Source organism: Bos javanicus, chromosome 11 (genome assembly GCF_032452875.1).
Source record: "Bos javanicus breed banteng chromosome 11, ARS-OSU_banteng_1.0, whole genome shotgun sequence".
Lineage (NCBI taxonomy): Eukaryota > Metazoa > Chordata > Mammalia > Artiodactyla > Bovidae > Bos > Bos javanicus.
The window spans coordinates 28,174,508-28,198,243 of NC_083878.1; the positions used below are offsets into that span (position 1 = coordinate 28,174,508).

At 44.1% G+C, this 23,736-nt stretch overlaps 1 protein-coding gene across 2 annotated transcripts in view; it reads left to right on the forward strand.

The window, feature by feature from the left end:
• The window catches only part of PRKCE (protein kinase C epsilon), a 541,930-nt gene that overhangs the window by 188,720 nt on the left and 329,474 nt on the right, over positions 1-23,736 (forward strand). For both annotated transcript variants that reach the window (XM_061432250.1, XM_061432251.1), the window contains exon 2: positions 20,928-20,991. In XM_061432250.1, the coding sequence (XP_061288234.1) occupies positions 20,928-20,991 (64 nt within the window). The remainder of the gene's footprint in view (positions 1-20,927; positions 20,992-23,736) is intronic.

The window sequence follows — 23,736 nt, forward strand, 5'->3', positions numbered from 1 at the left end:
GAAATATGAGTGTATACAAAGGCACAGAGAGACAGGAAAGAAGATGTTCCTGTCATCTCCAGAAGGGAGAAGAGGAATTTTGTAGTTTGGGGAAGGCCGATGGCATTTTAGGGGCTTCCTCGATGGCTCAGCCAGTAAAGAATCCACCTGCAGTGCAGGAGATGCGGGTTCGATTTCTGAGTCAGGAAGATTCCCTGGAGGAGGGTGTTACAACCCATCCCAGGATTCTTGCCTGGAGAATCCCCATGGACAGAGGAGCCAGGTGGGCTATGGTCCATGGGGTCACAGAGCTGGACACAACTGAAACGTGCATACGCATGTGCGCACACACGCACATACACACATGTGTGCACACATGTGCGCACACACATACACACACGCACACACATGGCATTTTTAGAGCAGCTGGTTTCCAGAGGATGAAACTTGAGCCAGCTCTGGAGAGAAGTGCTGTGGCTCTTGGGAAAAATGAGAAGGCAGCCAAAATCACGAACCCACAAGTGGCCCCAGTAGATAGGGTTGTAGGTAAGCATTGCCGGAGCTCCCCACCTCCTGCCTGCATGGTTGGGGTTGTCTGTGGATGAGTTTGTTGTTGGAAGTGGACAGTAACTGCCAAGGATCCCCGACTTGCATGGCTGCTTTCTTCTTTTTTCCTGGGGTTGGACACCCTATAAGGACTCTGGGCAGTAGAGAGCTTTGTGCCAAGGGAGGCTTTGCACCTTCGACTTGGTTAATTCAGGTGGCTTGGCCACTGAGGTGGTGGTAGGGGTGCAGTTGGGGATGCCATGGGTTTAGAGTTACAAATCAATGCCATTCACTGAATGAGTTGCACAACCAGGGCCTAAATCTTTCTCATAAGACTAACTTCTTTTTTTTTGGCTTGGTTAAGAGCATTTGTTTTTTAATGTTCTCTTTGTGAAGCGAGTTACCTCTTTTAATTTTGGCAGTGATTCCCTTATACAGAACATAAGCTCATGTTAATAATTGTACTATCCCCTAGGACAGGGGTCCCCAACCTCTGGGATCTAGTGCCTGATGATCTGAGGTGGAGCTGATACAATAATAATAGGAATAAAGTGCACAATAAATGTAATGTGCTTGAATCATCCCTAAACCATCCCCACTGCCCCCAGCCATGGACGTGGTCCCTGGTGCCAAAAAGGTCGGGACCTCTGTCCTCTGTGAGGTCCTATGACTGATACTGAATGGCCCAAACAAAGCTTAACACCAGGTAAGTGAAGTTTTTCTTCACTCTTCTGATTGAATCCTGGTAGGATTGAATCCTATAACTGACATGCGTTCACGCCACCCTACCCCAGTTGCTTGGGGAGACAAAGATGAATGGGAAGCTGTTCTGGAAGAGCCCAGTTTCTTGCTGTGGTGGCTCCCAGTCATCAAGCCCTGTAGCCCAGGTAGCATGGCAGAGAGTGAAGTGATCTCCATTAGGTCTCTGAGCCTTGGAGTGAATTCCCAGGTCTTTAATTCTTACGGCTTGAGCAGTTGGCCCGACAATCACATCCTTCCCACTGCCTCAGATAACACACCTGGGGATGCCAGGTTTGTCACCTGCTTTTTGGATGACAAAAAGTGGGAATTTGTTGGAAAATGATTCACTCCAAGTGGCTGAGCTATTGAAATCACTTTCTCAGGGAGGCTTTGGCAAGCTTCGGGTCCCCTTGAGTTAAGAAACCTGTGATTCACCCATAGCTTTGTGAACGAAAGAATCAGAGTAACTTGATTTCAAGAAACAAGTGGTGAATTTTCTCATATTTAGGTAATTGGGTACTAGGGTCTGTGTTACACTCCAGGAGTTTCATTCACAGTGATGAAGTCATAGGGGTGAAGGTAACAAAAAGGCAGCCATGAGTGGGCCCTGGCAGCACCTCCCCACCCACCCTGCCAGCCCCTGCTGCTTGCTCTGATGCTCCTTGCAGGCTTCCAGGGGGGCATCTTCCATCTGTGACAGGGAACTTCAGGTTTTCTATCCCTTCTTCTGGCTGCATTCTGTTTCTTTCCCAGTTTGTTCCCTGAGCCCTGTTCTACCTCTGAGGGCTCACCCAGCTCTGTCGGCAGTTTCAGAGGCATCTGAGATATGTATGTTCTGGGCAGCTGTTTCTGTTCTTATGCTGGTAGAGTGTTTATACAAGATGCCAGCCAAAGGGTCACAGCCCCGGGGATGAGTGAGGGTAGGGCATCTGGCCTGGCTAACATGGCACAAGCTTTGCACTATCAGGGTAGATGCCCATCAGATCACTGGCTTTTCCTGGCACTGCCAAGGGGTTAGCAGGCTTACTTCATACTCTGGAAGCTGCCACAGCCTCAGTCCCTGCAGAAGGCTGACTTTGCACTCTGGCTCACTACCGGGGCACAGCCTAGTGTGGTCATATGAAAGCTTACTGGGTTTGGTGGTGGTGAGGTAATCTTGAGGCAATCAAAGTAAATGAGGGATAATTTGCAGGCTTCAGCAGGACAGTCACATTGTTAACACAATTAGTTCCATTAATGCTCCCTAATCATCTAAGATAAACAGACGGCCTTTGAAGTCAGGGAAAATATCTCTATGAAGTAAGGAAAGGATGAAGTGATCAGCTTCTTTTTTCTTCAAAGCACTTATCAATGTGAATCCTGACCAAAACATTAAAAACACCCACCGCCTACCGTGTATGCATGAGGGGATCAGGGAAAGGGCTTGGGGAGTCTCTTCAGAGGAGGTGGGGCAAAGACCAGATGGACAGCTATGGCTTGGGTTTAATCATCCTGTGTCTGCAGTAGGGCATTGGGTTAGATTGGTTGAAACAGGAAGTGGGAAAGACTTGGGTTAAATGAGGTACCCTGCTCCCCAGATAAGGTCTTTAAGAAAAGCTAGGATGAGCTGTGGACCACAAGCCCAGGTGGGATATTGAAGTTCTCTACTTCCTCCCTCCCTTCCTCTTTTCCTCTTTTCTTCCCTTCTCCTTTTCCTCTTCTTTATCTCTTTATCTCAAATACATATAGAAGTAGACAGCATAGAATAATGGATTCTCTTCTATGCACCAGCCAGTTTCAACAGTCATCATAATCAATGACCAATTTTCCAATCATATTTAATTATCAGCACCCCCTGCTCTATGGGGGATTTTTCTTACTCATTGAATGTTGCTCATCTATTTATGAATGATGGGGCTCCTGGAATTTCTGGTAGAGATTTCTTGTCTCTTTTTCTTTTTTTTTTCCTTCCTTAGAAGTTGAATGGGCCAACAATTTAGGTCAATATAGAGGTTTTCCTAAGAAGCTGCATCTGGGGCAAGAAAAGTGGGTGAAGGAGGTGGAGTCATGGGGCCTGCAAAGGCAACAGAACCTGGGTCCACTGGTGGGCTAGATGCACTGGTGAGTGGAAACACCTTTTCATTTTTATTTTTAATTGCTGACAGTTTAACTTATCTCCAGCTGAGCTGCCCACTCTAGACCATTTATACACAAGAATAAACATGGGAATAACAGCTTCCGTAACAGTAGCTATGTCAGCCTCAACTTTACCTGGCTGTGATTCTAAATCTTCTTAACCTTTTCCTGTGTCTTGCCTCAGAACACATGAGTGTTCCCCTGTGGGGATCTTGCTTGTCTGCAGTCCAAGAGAGCACATTGCTCAGGGGATTCCGGCACCCAGCATCTTGCTCCATTGTTTTCTTGCAACAGGCCTGGGAGTGCGGTGCCCATTGCAACTCCTCTTCCACTATGTCCTGACTGAATTTGGAATCAGGGTGTTTAATGGTCAGGGGAGGGATATTCAATCTGTTAGAGAAACAGCAGCAGGCAGATAGGCTTCCCAGAAACAGGAAATGCCTTTGTGCTAACTTCAAGCATTATTTCAATTTTTCTACATTTTTTTCCTCACCACATGAACCCCATGCGTGTGTGCCTGCTCAGCCACTCAGTTGTGTCTGACTCTTTTGTGGCCCCATGGACTGTGGCCCTCCAGTCTCCTCTGTCCATGGGATTATCCTGGCAAGAATACTGGAGTGGGTCGCCATTTCCCCCTACAGGGGATCTTCCTGACCCAGGGATTGAACTCTTATCTCCTGTGTTTCCTGCATTGGCAGGTAGGTTCTTTACCACTGAGCCACCTGTGAGGCCCCCGACATGAACCCCACCTTGTAACAGATACAGCAAGTTCAGTGATACATGAAGTCAACATCACATCAGGCTTTTAAAAAAATTACTGTGTATGGGGGTGTAGGGGTGGGGCGGGGACGGTGGATAGAAAGAGTTTTGGCCCTCTCTTCTGAAGACACAGAGAAAGCTAAAAATCAAGGCCTAAAAATCTGCCACAAGTCTGGGATGAATGTGCATGTTTGGTGTGGTGGTTTGGAGGAAGGAAGAATGAAATCAAAGCAGAGTCCACCTGGGGCAGGCGAGGTGGGCCTCTGTGTGGAGGTCTTTCAGGCATCTGGGCTGGTCCCTCTCATCTTCCCAATCGCTCTGTTCTTATGGCCCAATCTACAGATCCTCATCCCTTATCCAGCCCTTTCAAGGCCCAGATTTATTTAGAAATTCAGAATTTTGTGTTTTCTAGAATTTATTCTGTATATTCCATAATAACCCCAGCAGATTCTGGGGCAGTCCTTTATGATTGAACAAATTAATATTTCTATAACACAATTGTATAGATTTTCACACTAAGTGGAATAAGCAGAGACAATAAATAGCCGTGTGTCAGCTTGGGTCAAGGTTTGTGGCAAAGGATTTTCACTCAAATTTCAAAAAAGTCTAATTTTTAGAGCATTTTGGATATCAGATTGTGGGTCAGGGGTTTTAGCTCTGTACTGCCTCTCTGCTAGGGACTTCTGAATTCAGATCTTAAGCTTGGACTTTCCCTCACCCTTGGCTGTCTCAGAGGTGTCTCCAGCCATACCTGTCCAACCTCTGCTCCGGATGTCCACTCCTGCCCTGCCCCCTTCCTGGTCCTCTCCTGCTTGGCCAAGGACAGCTTCATGTTTTGCTCAGGCCCCACAACTCCATGCTAGCCTCGAGCCCTCTCTTTATCTCAGGCACTGCATCTAATCCATTAGGAATCCTTTTGGCTCCACCTTCAAAATATGTTCAGAAACTGACCACTTCCCCTCACCTCCACTATCCCATCCCTTCCTAGTCATGCTGTCATCTTCCCTGGATTATTATGATAGCCTCCAACTCTCAACTGGATTATCATGACAGCCTCTGAGTTGGCCTTCCTGCTTCCTCGCCCCCAAGGTTTATTCTCCACACAATAGCCAGAGTGATCCTGTCAAAGTGCAAGTCACAGCACATCACTGCTCTGCTCAGACTTGCCTCTGGCTTCCCATCTCACTCAGCGAGAAAGCCCAGCCCTCACCACACCCCCGCCTCTGGGACCTTGTCTCTGGTGACCTTCCTCACCCTGCTCCTGTCTCCCCATCTCCCACCCTGGCGAAGGCCAGGTCCTCTCCCACCTCCCAGCCTTTGCACTTGCTCTTCCCTCTGCTCGTTACACTCCTGCTTTCCTCCTAGAAATCTGCAGGCCTGACTCCTTGAATGTCAAGAAGGCCTTTCTTTTTTTTTTTAAGAAGGTCTTTCTTGATGACCTTAGATAAATGGACACTCAGTCACCAAACCCAAATTTTTTACTCGCCTTTTGACAAATAAAACACGAAATACTCTGAAGGGAAACCAACAAAAGGTTTAACAGGTTAGAAAAGATCTATTAACTGAAACTTGTTTTCTGTTACATATACTCTGGGCAGTGAACAAAGCACTGACTATTCTAAGGATAGACTTAAAATTTTTGAACTTTATTTTCCTTTGATGCCTTTGAAAATCTAAGGACTTTTTTGTGCTTGGACTTTTTGTGTGCTCTCTTCTACTTATTTCAATCCCTGCCTCTGTTAATTAGTGATTGAAGATAGCCCTACAGTATCCTCACAAAGTGGATGGAGTTGAGAGCGCCTCTCGTATGGTCTGTAATACAATATACATGTGATATAGGTCTTTTCTATACTTGTCCAAAATATATGGAGATCTGATGTCCACAAGAGAAAGTCACAGGTTCAGAACTATTCCAGCATTCAAAGTTTGGACAACTTTCTGATCCCCTTTGCTATGAACTTCAGGAAATATCTTTCCTTCTAGTTCAGATGTTGGTGGGACTTCAGCACATGCATGTCTGATTTGTGAGTCCAACTGTATTTGCCTGTTCATTTTACAAGGCCTGCAACTTCATAAATGTGTAGAAAACAAGTAGAATTTTAAGGAGAGTTGCTCATTTTTAGAGAAGAAATAGTTCCTGCTTTCATGTATTCTTTGTATCTGAAAACCAACATAATCATTTCTTTATAGCAAAAGCCCAGTTGAACATTCACACGTGCTTGTTAGGTTACGTGTTAAGGTAGGCTTTATCCCCCAAAACTAGAAATTGTATCAAACTTATTTTATCTTCTTTACTATTTTGGCACAAAATCTAAAAATTTTTTAAATTTAATGTTTTCCTTCAAAATTAAACAGAGCCAACTGATTAATATCTAATTGAGGATAAGATTTTACTGATGTTGACCTGCCTATTAAATTCCATTTTCCTCTGTATTACGTGTTTGAGGTCTATGCTTGGTTTTTTTAGAACCAGCATTTTACATTTTTTATAAATTTTCTTTAAAAAATTATAGGACAGTGAGGACAAATGAGAGAATATATTCCTAAGAATGCCTGTAAAAACAAAGATAGTGATACCACGTGGCTAGATGTTAGCCCAGTATGGTTATATCATAGCAGAAGTGTTTCATCATTACCTGGTTGACAAAGTCTATGCTGGTAGGAAAGTTTGTTACATGGAAGGTAGTTTAAAAGTTAACTGTATATAAGGTATAAAAATGTGGGCCACATCATCCCACAAAAATGGAGGAAAGGTATCGTCATAGTATAAAGAAGGAGATTTAATCAAAGCAAACGATTTTGAAACTAGTACATTCTATTTGGCTGAGCTACTGAAGCTTCTCTTAAGATGTTCTAACTGTCCCCAAATGAGGAATATGCCTAGCTACTAACCCCTTGTAACTAGTGATTAGGATTGAGTAGTGCTGTGAAACATTTGACCAGAAAATTATGCTTTTTTAGAAGCATGTCGAGTGAACATAATTTGTCCCATTTTTACCTTGCACCTTAAGGAATTCTTAAGGAAGCCTGGTGGCTCAGAGGTTAAAGTGTCTGCCTGGAATGTGGGAGACCCGGGTTTGATCCCTGGGTCAGGAAGATCCCCTGGAGAAGGAAATGGCAACCCACTCCAGTACTCTTGCCTGGAGAATCCCAAGGAGGTGGGAGCCTGGTAGGCTACAGTCCTTAGGGTCGCAAAGAGTCGGACATGACTGAATGACTTCACTTAAGGAATTCTGCAATGAAAATCGGGATAACTGAGTGTCTTTATTTTCAGCTATAGATAATTTATTGAGATGTCTGAGTGGATTGCTTGACCTTACTCTGCCTCAGTTTCCTTACCTGTAAATGAGGGGACTGAGCCACACAGTGTCATTCAAGCAACAAGTTTATTGTTTGACTTTTTAAATCACAAAAGTTATAGTAGAAAGTAGAAGAAAAGACGAAGTTTAGAAAGCTATGAATATACACAAAGAAAAATCACACATTATTTCACTCTCTGTGGATAACATTTTATTTTTTAAAAATTGGGTCATAATATACCTATTCCTTTGTCATTTCATTTTCTTTCCATTTTTAATACCATATTTTGCATATCTTTCCATGCCATTAAGTATAATTCTACAAGTTTTTTTTTTTTTTTTTACAATGGCATGGTATCTAATGATTTGAATATGCTACAATTTATTTAAATAGTTTGCTATTATTGGACAATTAGTTTCTAATTTTATACTCTTCAAAATGTTGTAATAATGATCCTTGTATTTAAATCTTCTTGCACATGTGTGATTTGGGATAAATTCCCAGAAATGGAATTGCTACGTCAAAGGATATAATGGCAAACCGCCCTACAAATTTTGTGCCAATTTGCACTTCATTAGCAGTGTATAAGGGGGTCTATTTCTCCTCTGCTCTTGGATAATATCATTTAAGATGATATGTCTTTGGAATTTTCATTCAAGGTGGCCTTGGAGCAAATACGTTGATTGCTTTGCCTTCTCAAGGTCCCAATTAAATAATAGAAAAGTAAAATGATGGGAGATACAATTTTATAACAATAAGTGAGCAGGAAGATGCCATCAACAAACTATTTCAGTGAATTTCTGGGAAAAGAAAGGAGAAGGCAGGTGGCAACCATGGGATGGAATAGAGATATAAAGGAGCCACAGCTCAGAACATGTGTGGAAGGGTACCAGAGCCCCGCCTAGAGCTAGCTGTTCTGCAGAACCCTCAGGGAGCTCAGGCATGGAGACTCAGTCACCCCAGAGGCAGAAGTGAGATGTGCAGCTGAAAGCAAGTGACTGTTTGAAGGTCTATATGTGGAATATGCCAAATAATAGGAATTTCATGGAGAAAATGAAGAAGTCAATAGCAAAGGACACATAGAAGAACCTATCCCACAAATTCAATAAATCCAAAGAACAAGCACAATGAATCAAAAAAAAAAAAAAAAGATACCTTGCACATATCATGGAATTTCAGAACTCTGAGGATAGAAAAGAGATCCTAAAACTTCCACAATGCAGACTACTAACCACACGTTACTAATCATGGCGTGAGATCCTGAAACTTCCAGAGAGTGAAGACAAAACAATGTCACCTACTAAACAAAAGCAACCAGGCTGATATTAGAGTTCACTGGCAATATCAATGTTAGAAAAAAAGTTCTGATAATGATTTTTTTTTTAACCTAGAACTCTATATCTAACCTCTAAACTATCAATCATGTGTGAACACAGGCATGCAAGGTCTTAGAAAGATGGCTTTCTATGCATTCTTAATCAATATATCAATCAGAATGTACTTTACTGGCAAAAACAAGGGAATAACTCAGAACGAGGAAGATGATGGATTCCAGCAACAGTGACTGCATGCAGTAGAGCGGTGAAAATGAATCATGGTACTACAACTGTGCAGGAGACCAGAGAGCAGTCAGCCCAGATTAGGGAGAAATGGACAGTGAAGGTCACCAGAAGTGCAGACCCTTAAAAAAGGGAACCCAGGGGAAACTTAAGGATCTGAGAAAGGCAATTGGTAGAGTGGGGAAAAAAAAAAAAAAAAAAGGCAATCCATTTGAATTTTATGCCAGGTATATTCTTCATTTGGAGAAGACAATGGCACCCCACTCCAGTATTCTTGCCTGAAAAATCCCATGGATGGAGGAACCTGGTAGGCTGCAGTCCATGGGGTCGCTGAGAGTCGGACACGACTGAGCGACTTCACTTTCACTTTTCACTTTCATGTACTGGAGAAGGAAATGGCAACCCACTCCAGTGTTCTTGCCTGGAGAATCCAAGGGACAGAGGAGCCTGGTAGGAGGCCGTCTATGGTGTTGCACAGGGTCGGACACGACTGAAGCGACTTAGCAGCAGTAGCAGAGCCTATTATGTTGGAGAAGGAAATGGCAACCCACTCCAGTATTCTTGCCTGGAGAATCCCAAGGACGGGGGAACCTGGTGGGCTGCCAGATGTCTATGGGGTCGCACAGAGTCGGACACTACTGAAGCGACTTAGCAGCAGCAGCAGCATATTCTTCATTGAGTGACATATGGGGTGTCACATTGGACTCATAGAAAAGAAAGTATATGTGATATCATTTACAAAGTTATAATTTTACATAAATACTATTACTTCATTTTCAAGTGTTGAAACCAACATATACACAAAACATGGAACTCAACTACAGTTAGAAAAGAAAATCAGTATTGTTAACATTGATGTGTGCATACTTAGTGACTCAGTCGTGTCCAGCTCTTTGTGACTCTATGGACTGCAGCCCACGTGGCTTCTCTGTCCATGGGATTTTCCAGGCAAGAATACTGGAGTAGATTGCCGTTTGCTCCTCCAGGGATCGAAGCCGTGTCTCTTGTGTTGGCTTCTTTCCCACTGAGCCACCTGGGACGCCTGTCCACACTGATAGTCGAACAGTAAACATGTGAAGGATAGGGGTGGGGCTGGAAGGATTCATGGTCTCCAGTTAGAATGTGGAAGGTCAAGGGACATGGTCTATAGTTGATGAAACGAGAAATTGACATTTAGATTGCTTTTTTGCAGTTGTAGAGAAGAATAGAGAAGGAATTGAGAATTGCAGTGTGTAATTATTTTGTAGAGGGAGGAAAGTGAAGTGAGGTGGTGAGTAAACTAAATCCTCATCTATCACAGCAGCAAGGCAAGAGCGAATGTCTAAAATAAGAAATCCGGAAATTGAGGTATAAACATATTATTTAAGGACACTGTAGTGAGGGCTAGAAAAACCCAAATAGAAATTATTAAAATTGTCTCCCTCTGGGGAGTATGGGGCAAGAGACTGCTGCCTCTTATTGTAAGTTCACATGTAGCTTTGATTTTTAAAAACTGAACACATCATGGTACTTAATTTTGTTTATATTTTAATAAACAAATAGCTCAAGAATACATAGCCCCAAAGAAACTTTGACTAATTTGATAGGCAAAAGAAAAAAAATTTTACCCTTAGTTAAATTTGCATTACTTTGCTTATTTGAACCAAGTGTTTTCAAAGTAGCTTATAAATCTTAGCTTTCATGCCTCTGTGATTTTTATAAAACCCTTCTTTTCCTCATCAGGCATGGTTCCAACTATATGACGCAAGTGAAGTCGCTCAGTCGTGTCCGATTCTTTGCGACCCCATGGACTGTAGCCCACCAGGCTTCTCCGTCAATGGGATTTTCCAGGCAAGAGTACTGGAGTGGGTTGCCATTTCCTTCTCCAGGGGATCTTCCTGACCTCGGGATTGAACCCAGATCTCCCGCATTGTAGGCAGGCACACACTTTACCCTCTAAGCCACCAGGGAAGTCACTTAATGATGCTATAATGCAAAGCAGTGGCAAATAGGACTTGTTATACAGAAAATCTCAATACAGCAATATTTCTAGGAGGGCATTTACTCCCTGAAACTGGGCATCCTGCCCTGTGTTTGTGTTTTATAGTCCAAACCTCCTAGTGGTTTTGCTGTGGGATTGGTGTTCCTTCAACTATGAACTCCAAGAGCAATGAAAAAGCTTTACTTTCATTATTCTTGTTCCCAAGAAGCAACTCTGCCTTCATGCACACAGCATGGGCTCCATGAACAGCTCACAATGTGTTATTTCTCCAAGATCTCCTTGAGTCCTTACCTTTGATTGGGCCCAAGGTAACAGGAGCATTGGATAGGGAGTTGGAGAGCCCTGCCTTAATGCAGGCTCCCCTTCTTCAAGCTATGAGGATGTGGGCAAGCCACTGAAATCCCTGAATCTGTTTTCTCATTCCTGAAATGGTTAAGATAAGACTCTCTCTCATCCAGATAACATTTGTGAAGTGCTCAGTAAAGGGTGTTTATTAGACTTGTGATTATTAGCATGAATAAAAGAGTCTCTCTTTTTGAGATTCTCAAAGTGTTAAATAACAGTTATAATGTCTTAGGTTTTGAAGGGAGTCAGGAACTGAACACCTTTGTGAGCCATTGGTGAAGGTCCTACTAAGTTGTGATATTATAGAGACAGAAAGGTTCCTGGCCTGGAGATAAATTTTCTGGTTGCACAATCTTGAGCTCCTTACTGGGGCTTGGCTCTGTTCTATGTGGATCCGTTGAATTCCAGGTGGAGTCTCTACTGATTCCCTGCCATGTGCCCAGTCCTGGATCAAGGCTGCCATGTGCCCAGTCCTGGATCAAAAACTGTGGACCCCTCCTCCCCCTAAAAGGGACATGTGACTCTTCCCCAGAGGGTCTCAAAGTCTAGGCAAGCAATAACCCTAACGACTTGACAGCTGACATTGAGAGGATTCTAGCAGTGTGTCAGGCCCAACTCCAAGTGCTTTACCCTCTCATTTGATCCTCACAACACTCCGAAACAGGTCGCACTGACATTCTAAATGTGTAGGTGAAGAAATTGAAGCAGGGGCCACACAGCTTGTGACAGGCAGAGCTGGGGTTAGGCCAGCTTCAGAGCCTTGACACTCATTCACTGTGATTGGCTTAGTGTGAAAATCAGGAAACATGGAATAAAACACATGGATACAAGTATATGCAGTGAGAGAGAGCATTGTAAAGCAAAATGCAAAGTGCAGATGGGTGGTGAGTATTTTTCACTTCAAAATACTGGGGGTAAGTGGTTGCATTTCCTACTGTTTGCATTCAGCATCTGCTCATGGTTTACACATACACTGTCATCCCTGAAAGAAGAGAGGAAGATGACACCCTGACCTGGCGATACTTTGTAAGCCATCGCACCCCCTTGGCATTAGATTTGGCATTTTGGGATGTTTTTTCAGCTCAGGAAAGCATCTATATACACAGACTTATTTGTTTTTAGCCACCTCTGTCATCAGAGGGAGCCAGCTCTCTGGGTCTAAAAGAGGAAGTAGGTGCTAGCTGAGTTGACTCCGTTTTTGTGGCTGGTGGGGAGCTGGAATCTGTAACAGGCCTCCAGTTCAGCCAACAGGGCTTCCACACGGAGATGCTGGCTGCTGCTCTCTTGGTATCTAGGACCTGGTTACGGCGGATGGGCAAGCAATGTGTCAGCCAGTTTTGAGGGGCGTTTATATAAGATGTGTCTGGGAACGGAAGCAAGCTACTCTCCGGGGGACTGGAGGTTAGAAATGGGTAGTGAAAAAAGGTGTTGACTTAAATATTGTGACAAGTTCACACAAGGACACGGTTTTTTTCAGTTGGAGTAAAATTGCTTTACAATGCGGTGTTAGTTTCTGCTGTACAAATTGTGAATCAGCCATGTGTATACATATATCCTCTCCTCCTTAAGCCTCCCTCCTATCCCCCATCTCTCCCCTCTAAACCATCACAGAGCACTGAGCTGCACTCCTGTGCTATATAGTCGCTTCCTGCTAGCTAGCTATTTCACACATGGCGGTATATATATATATCAATGCTACTCTCTCAACTGGTCCCACCCTCCCCTTGCCCCACTGTGTCCACAGGTCCGTACTCTAGGTCTGCATCTCTATTCCTGCCCTGCAAACAGGTTAGGAACATGATTTTAAAAGTCAAATGGTTCAAAAGACCATAGAGTAAGGAATAATGCTCCTTTTCTGATTTCTGGCCCCTCAATACTATAGTTTCTATCCCTGTTGATTAAGACTCTTTCTAGAGAGAATCTCTGCCTAACGAGTATGAGTGTGTGTGTGTGTTTGTATACCCATATGATCACCCATTTTATTCACATGATAGCCTGGCATAATATACCCATTACACTATATTTTTTCCCACTTACTATAACCCAGAGAAAGTTTCATATAGGTCAATACATTTAGATCTTTTCCTTCTTTTTATAGGGCTTGCATAGTCACCTACTGAATGATTTCCCATGATTTATTCAAGTGTCTCCTGATCATGGATATTTAGGTCCTTGAGGTCATTAAAAGCCATTCTAGAACATTTGGCCTATTTTTTTGTTTTGTTTTGTTTTGCATATGAGGAAATTGAGATCCACACACAGAAAGGCAGGTTTAAATAATTCAGCAGAGAACCTACATTTTGGATGTTTTTCTTGCTTTTACGGTATTTTGATCACAGAAAGACAAGAGAAGGTGGCTGTGAGTGTTTTGCACACGTGGGTGGGTGTGTGAATATATGCCTACACAGGTAGGTGTACATTATGTTGGGTGACAGATGTGTTCTTGAAAAACTCTGAATGAACCCTTTTATTTTTAAAAATGGAATATGAAATTTTAAATGCCCTGAGGGTGGGAAGATGATTTATTATTTAAAGAAAAATTGTAGAGCAATCCTTATGTGAAATGATGTCTTCTTTTTTTCCTTTTTTGAAAACGACTTTATTGAGGTATAATTTACATGCAAGAAAACGCATCCATTTTAAGTGTGTGGCTTGATGTGGTTTAACAAATGTATGCATTCATGTCACCACCACCTAATCAACATACAGAAAAGTTTCATCTTCCCCAAAAGTTCTTCTGTGCCTCTTTTTAAAAAAATTGAATATTTACTTTACCATTGTAAAATACGAAACTCAAAATCATTCAGTCATCCTCTATGCCTCATTGAATCCAGTTCTCATTTCCACCGCCAGGAGATCACTGACAGTCTTTTTGTCATGATAGATTCATTTTGCCTATTCTAGAACATTATGTAAATTGAATCATATAGTATGTGCTCTTTTGTATTTGGCTTCTTTCCCGTAGCATTCGGTTTGTTGTGTGTACCAGGAGTTCATGCTTCACTGCTGAGTAAAAGTCTATCGTATGGATGCGGCCTGGTTTACTTATTCATTGATCTGTTCTTGGACATTTGGGTTGTTTCCAGCATTTGATTCTTATGAATGAGGCCACTAGGAACATTCGTGTACAGGTTGATGGCTTCCCAATGCAGAAGACATCAGTTCAATCCATGGGTTGGGAAGATTCCCTGGAGTGGGGAATATTGGAGTGGGAAATGGCCACCCACTCCAGTATTCTTGCCTGGAAAATTCCATGGGCAGCAGAGTCTGGCAGGCTACAGTCCATGGGGTCACAAAGGGTCAGACATGACAGAGCACGCATGTACATGGTTATGTGATGGCTTCCCAAGTAAATAATCTCCATAATTCAGTTGTACAGATCCTCTTTTCATCTACTGCGCCAACATTTATAAATATTATTAAATCCCTCCAGTGGGCTGGACAGGCAGAATTTTGCCCTGCAGGATATACACGAAAGTCTGCATAATATCTTTGCACTTCCACGGAAGGTGTTTGAGATAGAAGCCATCCTCTTTTCCCCTTATTTCATGAATGTAAGTACTGTTGGAAGCCTGTGAACCGAGTGGAACTCTTAAAAATATTTAATTACATGTGTAACCTCTGCTTTTTAACCAGCCGGTGCTCTCTACCCATCAAGCTAGCAGCAAACTCCTCTAATGAAGAGTCTTTAGTTTAATTGGCTGCTAACTCCAAAATCAGCACCCAGCAGCTGCTTGAGAGCAGCCATTGCGGTCTCCACGTTTACTGCCTTCCGGAAGCAGTGGTTAGCAGGCAGGCCACTTGCTGCGTGAAGATCTCCTGCTAGGTCTGGCTTGCCTCTTCCATGCCCAGTGCCTCTGGGGATGGTAGTGTGCCCAGGGGGTCTCCGGGGAGAAGAGCCAGCAGTAAAGAGAATGCAGGCCTTGGGAAGTGGGTCCTCTGCCTCAGAAAGAAACCCTGAGTCTTCTCCCTCCTTCTTCCTCCCACTTCCTCCTCCCTCACTCCCCACCCTCCTTCAGGAAATACAAGAAACAGTCAATTATCTAGGACTTAATTGGTGTAACAGGGGCGGTGCAGCCTCCTTCTTCTTCCTGGAGTCATCTTTTTCTGACCCACTCTCTCCCTTTTGCTTCTTTCCAGGCCCTAGTGCCTAACAACAGATGGAAAAGGAAATGAAACTCAGATGGGGCCTCTGTGACCCTTGTGGGCTGCTCTGAGGAGAGGTTTGCCTCGAGGTCTTCAGTGAAAGTGGAGCCTATGGTTAGGAGGAAGTTTGACTATGAATTTTTTACCTCCTTTGTCTCAAGCCCCACTGCCCCCAAACGTAGGCATGCACAGTGCACGCAGCAGTGACAGCTAAAGCGGCTGCGTGGGTGGGGTGCTAGCCCAGTGGTCAGAGTTCTTGCTGGACAGGTGTGGTGTGGTGGGAGGAATAGAGGTTGCTGAGAGTCGGGAGCTGAGGGGGCAGGTTCTGACTCTGCCGCTCATCCCTGACTGTTCAGCTCCAGAGGACTGGTCCCCAGAGACCACTGTGTGAACGCTGCCCCTGCAGCTGTGTGTGCTCTCACTAGCCTGATTATCTTCCTTAACTTCAGTTTTCTCATCCTTACAATGTTGCTAATAATACTTGTTACCTTACAGGTTAATTGTGAGGGATCAATGAATAATGCTTGTGAAGGACTTTGTGAAGGGTCAGGCACCATCCAAAAGAGTATCTGCAGGTCTATTTGCTTTTCAGAGATGGCTTTTTGCTGGTTTCGATGGTTTGAGCTCTTTCGCTGTTGCTTTGTACCGAATTTGCAGGAATGGAGATCTTGTTTATGCCCAGACCTTCCCCAAGTCAGGGAAGCAGAGGATAGACGAGGTATTCAGGTCAGTTGTACCTGAGAAGGACACCCACAGAGGACAGCCAGAGGCTGCCCATTCTGGGCTGGATGGGGCTTGAGATGGAACCCTATCAAAGTCATCTCTCCTGTGTGCTCAAGGCAGCAGCACTGTGTGGGAATCCCACTGAAAGTTTTCTGAACCCAAGTTTTTCCATCTGAAAAGTGGGGAATATGTGTGGGAGATTGTCGTTGTTGTTTAGTTGCTCAATTGTGTCTGACTCTTTGCAACTCCGTGGACTGTAGCACCCAGGCTCCTCTATCCATGGGATTCTTCAGGCAAGAATACTGGAGTGGGTTGCCATTCCCTTCTCCAGGGGATCTTCCTGACCCAGGGCTCAAGCCTGGGCCTCCTGCATTGCAGGCAGATTCTTTACCATCTGAGCCACTAGGGAAGCCCTCACAAGAGATTAGGTGAACTAATTCAGGTAAAAAACTCAATACAGTGTCCCAGGCCTAGTAGAGACAATATGTGGTCATCCTCCACTTCTTATCTCAATCACCTCATGACCCTCTGATGAACAGGGGCTATAGCCAGTTTTTGCCCCTGGGTTTCCTGCTAGGGGAGGGTGCAACATTCTCACCTTGGTTCTACATCTGATAACTCAAAGCACTGTAAAATCATCAGATGTACTGGAATACATAAAATAACATCAACTTTGGGCAAGAAAATGCTTTGTAGCGGGGGTGGGGGGTGGACAGAGAGTTTGATATGGTGGAAAGAACATCACATCGGATTAAGTAGCAAATTTAAATACTTGACTTTTGAATAATAACTGTCATCGGACTCAGTCACTAAGCTGTGTCTGACTGTTTTGTGACCCCCATGGACTCTAGCCCACCAGGCTCCTCTGTCCATGGAATTTCCAAGGCAAGAAGAGTGGAGTGGGTTGCCATTTCCTCCTCCAGGGGATCTTCCTGACCCAGGGATCAAACCCGAGTCTCCTGCATCTCTTGCATTGGTAGCTAGATTCTTTACCACTGAGCCACCTGGGAAGCCTTTAATAACAGTAGCAGCAAGAATTACTGAGTGTTCTGGGCCAGGCACCCTGTTATGCACTGTGCATAGGTTTTGCATTTTACGTCAGGACAGCCGTCACAGGACCTGTTATTGCTCCATATCACTGAGGAGTGCTCTGAAGCTTAGAGGAGGTAGTTTCTTGCTTCAGGCCGGAGAGCCAGCAAATTCACTCTTAACCAGTATATACTGAGTAGCTCCTAAGTGCCAAGTGCTTTGTATGTGCGTCTTGTGGAATTTTCACAGCAACCTGTTTCACAGATGAAGAGATAGAGGTTGAGGTTCGAAGAGAATACATAATTGACTGACCTGTAAGTGACAAAACTGGGATTCAGTCCTGATCTGACTCTAAAGGTTGTGTTTATCTCCCCCTTGGTTCTACTGCTTTGCTTCTGGCCTCAGCTGAAGGTTGAAAGAGAATCATAGTCAAAAACGGAGATAGTATCAGGGAAAGTGTATCAAATAAAGGCATGAGATTCAAGGCGATTTGACAAATGGGGTTGCCTCTGGAGAACTGGGAGGAACCTGAAGCCTGCGAGAAGGAACTACGAGAAGGGAATGGTTGGGCGGCGGGAGGAGGCCTGCTTTTATGTAGTGCCAGTTGCCTGGTGGTGATGCTGGCTTTCAGGTTGCAGGGGTTTTGCAGGGCTGGGCACCTACATTGCTTCATTATCCGCACCACGTAATTGTGAGCAGAATTTGTGATTAAGCTAATTTGGCCATGAAGTTGCAACGCATTCCACCCCTTTTTATACCAGATAACCCTTCCAGTCATCCACGTCGAAGTCACACCACTCTGGATGGATTCTCAGAGCCTCCTCACTCAGCTTGCTTGGGGCTCAGCCAGCACTCCACGGCCATCTGCCCAGGCTGCAAAGCTCTTTGTTGCTCTTGGCATGTTTAATAGCTTAATTTCTATTTTTCTGTTTAGAAATGCAGTTCATCGGCATTGAAGCAGCAGTGGGTGCTAAAATGGTTTCTGATTGCTATCTTGAATGTTAATATCCTAATACATTTTATCATCAATGACCTGTTCCCCCTTGACACAAGCTCTCGCTCCCCTTTTGCAAAGATAGGCATGCAGCCTGCCTTCCGATAGGCCACGCGGCCCATCTCATTCCTTTGCTGTCTCCCTCCCTGCTTTTCTCAGATACCATTGTACTTTGCCAATGAAATCCACAGTCGTGGGAAATCTTTGACTTGGAGGATATGAGAAAGTGTTTCATTTTGCCGGCAGGGTTTAATAGGAATGATCTAATCTCTAAGAGGCATACATTATTTAAATTCCATGCTTTTGGACAAGGGGGCCCCTGAGACTTTTGAACTGTGGCAGGGACGGGATTTTGGTTGGATTCTGTTCAGTGGAGTCGACTGATGGTTTTCCTGTTTGTAACTCGCTGCAGGGGCCAGGTTATGCTTGTGGCAGGGGACAGTACTAGTGGTAAGAACGCTGGAGAACATTTTCTTTATCCAAAAACCTGAAATCATGGGCTCTTGGGGCAGAAGGGGTGCAGAGAGTCATCTCCTGGCATCATCAGTGTGGTATTTGGCTCCCATTTGGACCCCGAACTCAAGATCTCAAGCTCAGTGAGTGGCCCCTGTGGAGCTACCTGAGAGCTTTCTGCCTCCCTCCCTCCCTGCCCTGAGAATGTGCCTAAAAGAGCACAGGGGCCTCATCTGGGGCAGGGAGGGGCATCAAAGACCCCTGTGGGTGGAACTGAAATTCTGAGGGAAACTGTCAGCCCTCTCAACCACTGAAAGGCTGAGTCAGGAAAGAAAGTGGGGCTCACACATGGCTCAGGGAATGTGGATTAGGAGTGGAGCAAGATGTTGGGGGCAGGGACCCAAACAGCATTAGTTCACCATGAGTTTTTACCTCATAGAGAGTCTCCGGTGCTCCGGGTATAGCTACCTCTTCTTCCCCTCGTGCCTCTTTGGAATATCATTTTAGTACAAATGACCTACCTTCCTTCCTGCCTAAGGAAGGGGCTTGAAGGAGTCAATAATCCCAGAATAGGCTCTGGGACACAGAGCCTTTCCCCACTTCTGCAGAGGTTTATTGGGTGTGTCTCCTGACCAGCAGACAGTAAGGTAAACACTGGGGGTGCAAATAGGATTGTCATAGTCTCTGTCAGGCTGACGATAGAGACATACTGACAATGTATTATAGCTTGATAGGGGCCGTGATTGAGATCTGTGTGTGTACTATGAGAACACAAGTGAGGAGTAATTCATTCTGACTTGGGAATATCTGGAAAAGCTTCAGAAAGGAGGCAATAACTGATCTTGACCTTGGAGGAGGAGGAGGTGTTCACCAGGCTGACCCTTCCTAAGTAGTACTTGCTAAATATGTGCCTGCTCTTTGCTGTACCATGGACAAAAAAGGGAGGGGCTAGTAGTTCCTTCCCTCAAGAGACTCAGAGCTTGTTGAGTCCAGCCTGGCACGACTGAGCCAACTGGAACTCTGCACAGGCAGATGGAAGGCGGGGGTGGCTACCAGGGTTACTTGGTGATCCAGGGTTTCCGGAGTCGCTACTCTCATGGAGAACACACTCTCTGTAAGGACAGCTCAGACCTCGGAAGGATATTGACTACAAGAGGCCCAGCTCCTCTGACCTTGCTCATCAGCCTGCTTCTGTATAGAAGTAGCTTGCTGGATTGGGAGGTGGGGAGCGACGGTATGAGGGTGGGTGGAGGTTGGTGGTGAGAATTTAGTAGGATTGGCTTTTTCCTAACCCTGGTAGAGGCTGGGGTTTGCTAAACACAGGTGCCAGCACACCCTTGAGCATGGGGTCCTTCAGTCCTGCACGAGCACCACTCACATGCCCAGCCTTTGCCTATGATGTTGCCTTCATCTGGAATGCCTTCCCTTTCTTGCCCAGGCTGCTCTTTTATACTGATTTCAGGTTCACCAGAATACTTTATATCAGTTAATTTCTGTTCCTCATCATTAAGCTGGGTTTGGCATTGTTCTCTGTTGTTTGTTTGTTTTTTAACTTCCCAATGAGATTATAAACACCTTGAGAGTGGGAATAATGTCTTTTGCTTTTTTTTAAATCTCCCATGAGCAATTTGTGTCATATAAAGGATAGGGGCTTCTGGAGACAGTCTTGGCATTGAATCTCAGCATTGCCATTTACCCTGGAATGGTGAAGTCAGTTTCCTTACCTGTGAAATGAGATAACACAGTTTGTTAACCTTGATTTTGTCAGCATTTGGGCTGGATAATCCTTTGTTGTGGGGGCTGTCCTGTCTGCTGCAGGATGTTTAGTAGCATCCCTGGCCTCCACCTGCTAGATGCCAGTAGCACCACTCCCTCTTCAGTCACGACAATCAAAAACGTCTCCAGATATTTTTGTGTCCTCCCCATAAGTGTTCCTTGTGTCAAGTGTCCCCGTGCAATTCCTGGTGTCACGTTTTGCTTGTGCAGCAAAACTGCTTCCAGGTGGGGACCCATGGGATGGCGCTGCCTGTTGGGGATGTAGCAAACCTCATCATTAGTGCATCTGGAACATAGTAGACATTCCATAAATGCTGATTCTCCCTCATGCCTAATTCACCCAGCACTCTCCATGTTGTAGGTTGATGGATTGAATGGAGCTGTGACTCTAGGTTTTAGCAGTTTGGGTTGGAAGTGTCATGAACTCTCAGGTTGCCCCCATGATGCACTAACAGAGTTACTGTCATTTTCTTAATTGCAGATTGATCTGGAGCCAGAAGGAAGAGTGTATGTGATCATTGATCTCTCGGGGTCGTCAGGTGAAGGTAGGAGAGTGTGACCTCTCGTCATTGTTCTCGTCCATTGACCCTTTTGTCTTTTGGTCTCCCCTTCCATCTTTGGCTGGGACATATTACAGCGACATGTAATTAATTGGCACCGTTTAAAGGAAAAGGTTATTTTGAAGATGTTTACGCCTATGTACCAAAAGAGACCAGCCATGCCACCTGTTAGCTCTGGTGGAGCTGAGGGAAGATTTTTGTCTTACAGAGTCAGACCAGTAAAGCAGGCATTCCCAGGCGCAGATGCCCAGGCAGGCTTTGGAGGGGTGGCTGCCTCTCCTGGGAAGCTCGCATGGGGTTTGTGTGTGTGCAGTGGGATGGAAGTAAAACCAGTTGGTCTAAGGGTAGTCAGAAATGAAATAAATGAGGTATCAAATTTCAGATTCCTATTTCTTTAGAGCTTTAATAGAAATGTTACTTCTATAAAGAGGGATAAATGAGGAGTTTGGGATAAACATATGCAATTGAGAACAGGGAGGTGGTGGCAGACTTGGGCTCTAAGGAGGTTGGGAATTAGGACTGAAACTTAGTTACAGGGACCATCTTTCCTCTCCTCTTCTCTATGAGGGCTGGGGACAGAACGGTTGGCTCTAATGTCACTGCAGAAAGATGGGATGAGCAAGGCAGGTTCCTCTTGGCAATGAGAAAAGATGGGGATTAGAGGCTATGGTTCCAAGGGAAAGGCACAGCTCCTGCTGGAAGACTTGGGCCTTTTACAGCATCTCCCTGGAATACTGGGGATTATAAGCCAAAGCCACAACCCCAAAATTTTAGGGAAAAAGCTCTAGTTTAAGATTCTGTAATGGAGGGGGGATTATGCAAGGAAATTCAAAGGAGCTGGTCAAAAGATGCACTTGACAGGTGTGCCTGGTGATTTTTATTTGACTGTTAACACCTGATTTCAACAGGTGTTCAGAATAATTCAGTAATTGTGCGTATATGGAGCTCATAATAGAAGTCAGTCCTCTTACAATAGATTTCAATTATTTGGCATAGGTTTAAAACTTTAAACATTCTTCCAAAATTGGTCTCTTTATTTTCTGCTCTTTATTGCAATTATATTTTGGCATTTCCAACTTTCCTTCTCTACTGTCAGCTCTGAACAGCCCAGAATAGAAAACTATTATAGAAGATTTGAAGATTTAACAATATTTAGTATGAAATATTCAAGATGTGCAAAAAAATAATAAAATGGGATTAAGAAATAAAGCACCCAGTAAGGTAAAGCCTTGTGTTATTTAAACATAATGACTGATCCCAAATTTACCGTACTTCACAGTATTACAGTGGTCTCCTGGTTGGAAATATGGGTGAAACATTTGATGGGAAAAATCAATCCCCCTTTTCCCTTACATAATTCTACATGCAACAGGATAATTAATTAAATATGTACTTCCTGTGCCAATATGCTGGGCAATCAGTGGGAGGCTTGGTTATTTTTCCTTTGAAAAAATTAATGACTTGCAAATTATAGAAGATGTCCTTTTTTTACATTAGCGGGAAAGGATATGGACAAATGAATGAATAAATAAATCAGGGGCAATTGGTTTTTTCTTCTTGCTTCTACAGCTTATTGCATGTGAATGACCAAAGCAGTTTTCATTGGACTGAATTCTTAGTCTATTTTTTTTTTTATCTCTTTCATCTAAAGAAAACAGGGTTTACTTTGGAAATGCTGACACATGCCAGACTCAGTAAAGTGCTAGCATGTGTTGCTCTGAAGAAAAGGAGAAGTTTTCTCCTCTTTTTTCTTGCTGTTCCTGGATTTGGAATTCTTTCTCTGGATAGTGGGAGAGACTTCCAGCAATCTCTTCCTAGAAGCTGATCTTGGTGCGTTCCGTTTGTGTTCTGCGCGTCTGTTCTCCCAGTCCTGGTCTGGGATGTTGAGGACTCGTGGTCCAAAGGTAGTTTCGTTTTTGGAAAGGTTGGGAGGGTGAGAAGAGGAACGGAGAATAAGTAGCCCCAACGTTTGCTACCTTGATTGCATGGTAAGCGTCCAGGGAAAAACAGGTGTGTCACACCCAGACTGTGGACATTCATTGATTCTTATTTAAGTCCTTCTCTTTAGTGAAAATTCCTGACTCTGTATTCTGAGAAAAGGTGAAAAAGAGAGCTGCAATGAGGCACAGCTGACATTTTCACTGCTCTATTATTCTGCCATCAAGCATCCCTTCAGCTTGCCTATTTCAAGTGCTCCAGTCAGTCCCATCAATGGAAAAAAAGATATTCATAGCAATCGCACAAACTTTACACCACATGCAAATAGCAAAGAGCTCAGGGAAAGATGTGGGGGTGAGGCTGTGTGAATACACCCCCTTCTTCTGGGATGTGCCAAAGGATTCTTTTTTCTTGCTAACACACTGTGGAAAGCCTGGACATTTACGTCTGCTAGAGCTGGAATTAATGTGATTTCTAACTGTCTAATAAAATTCCATTGCTTGCATGTCCTGTGTAGTTCATCATAATGGGATTTGACTGGTATGAGCTTTAGCTAAACCAGGCGACCTAACCTCAGACGTATGGGGTCGGGCTGGATAACAGTTAAGGTCATTTCTGGTCATGCAGTTTTGATCTTTGGTATAATTTGAATAGACATCTATCAGAGCTCAAGCTGAAAGCTGGCTAATATCTATAACCAGTAGAAGGGGTTGACAGGTACTGTGCCAAGGACTTTACCTACATTATCCCATGCAGTAAACGTTCTCAGAATGTTTTCTGTGTTGCTCTAGA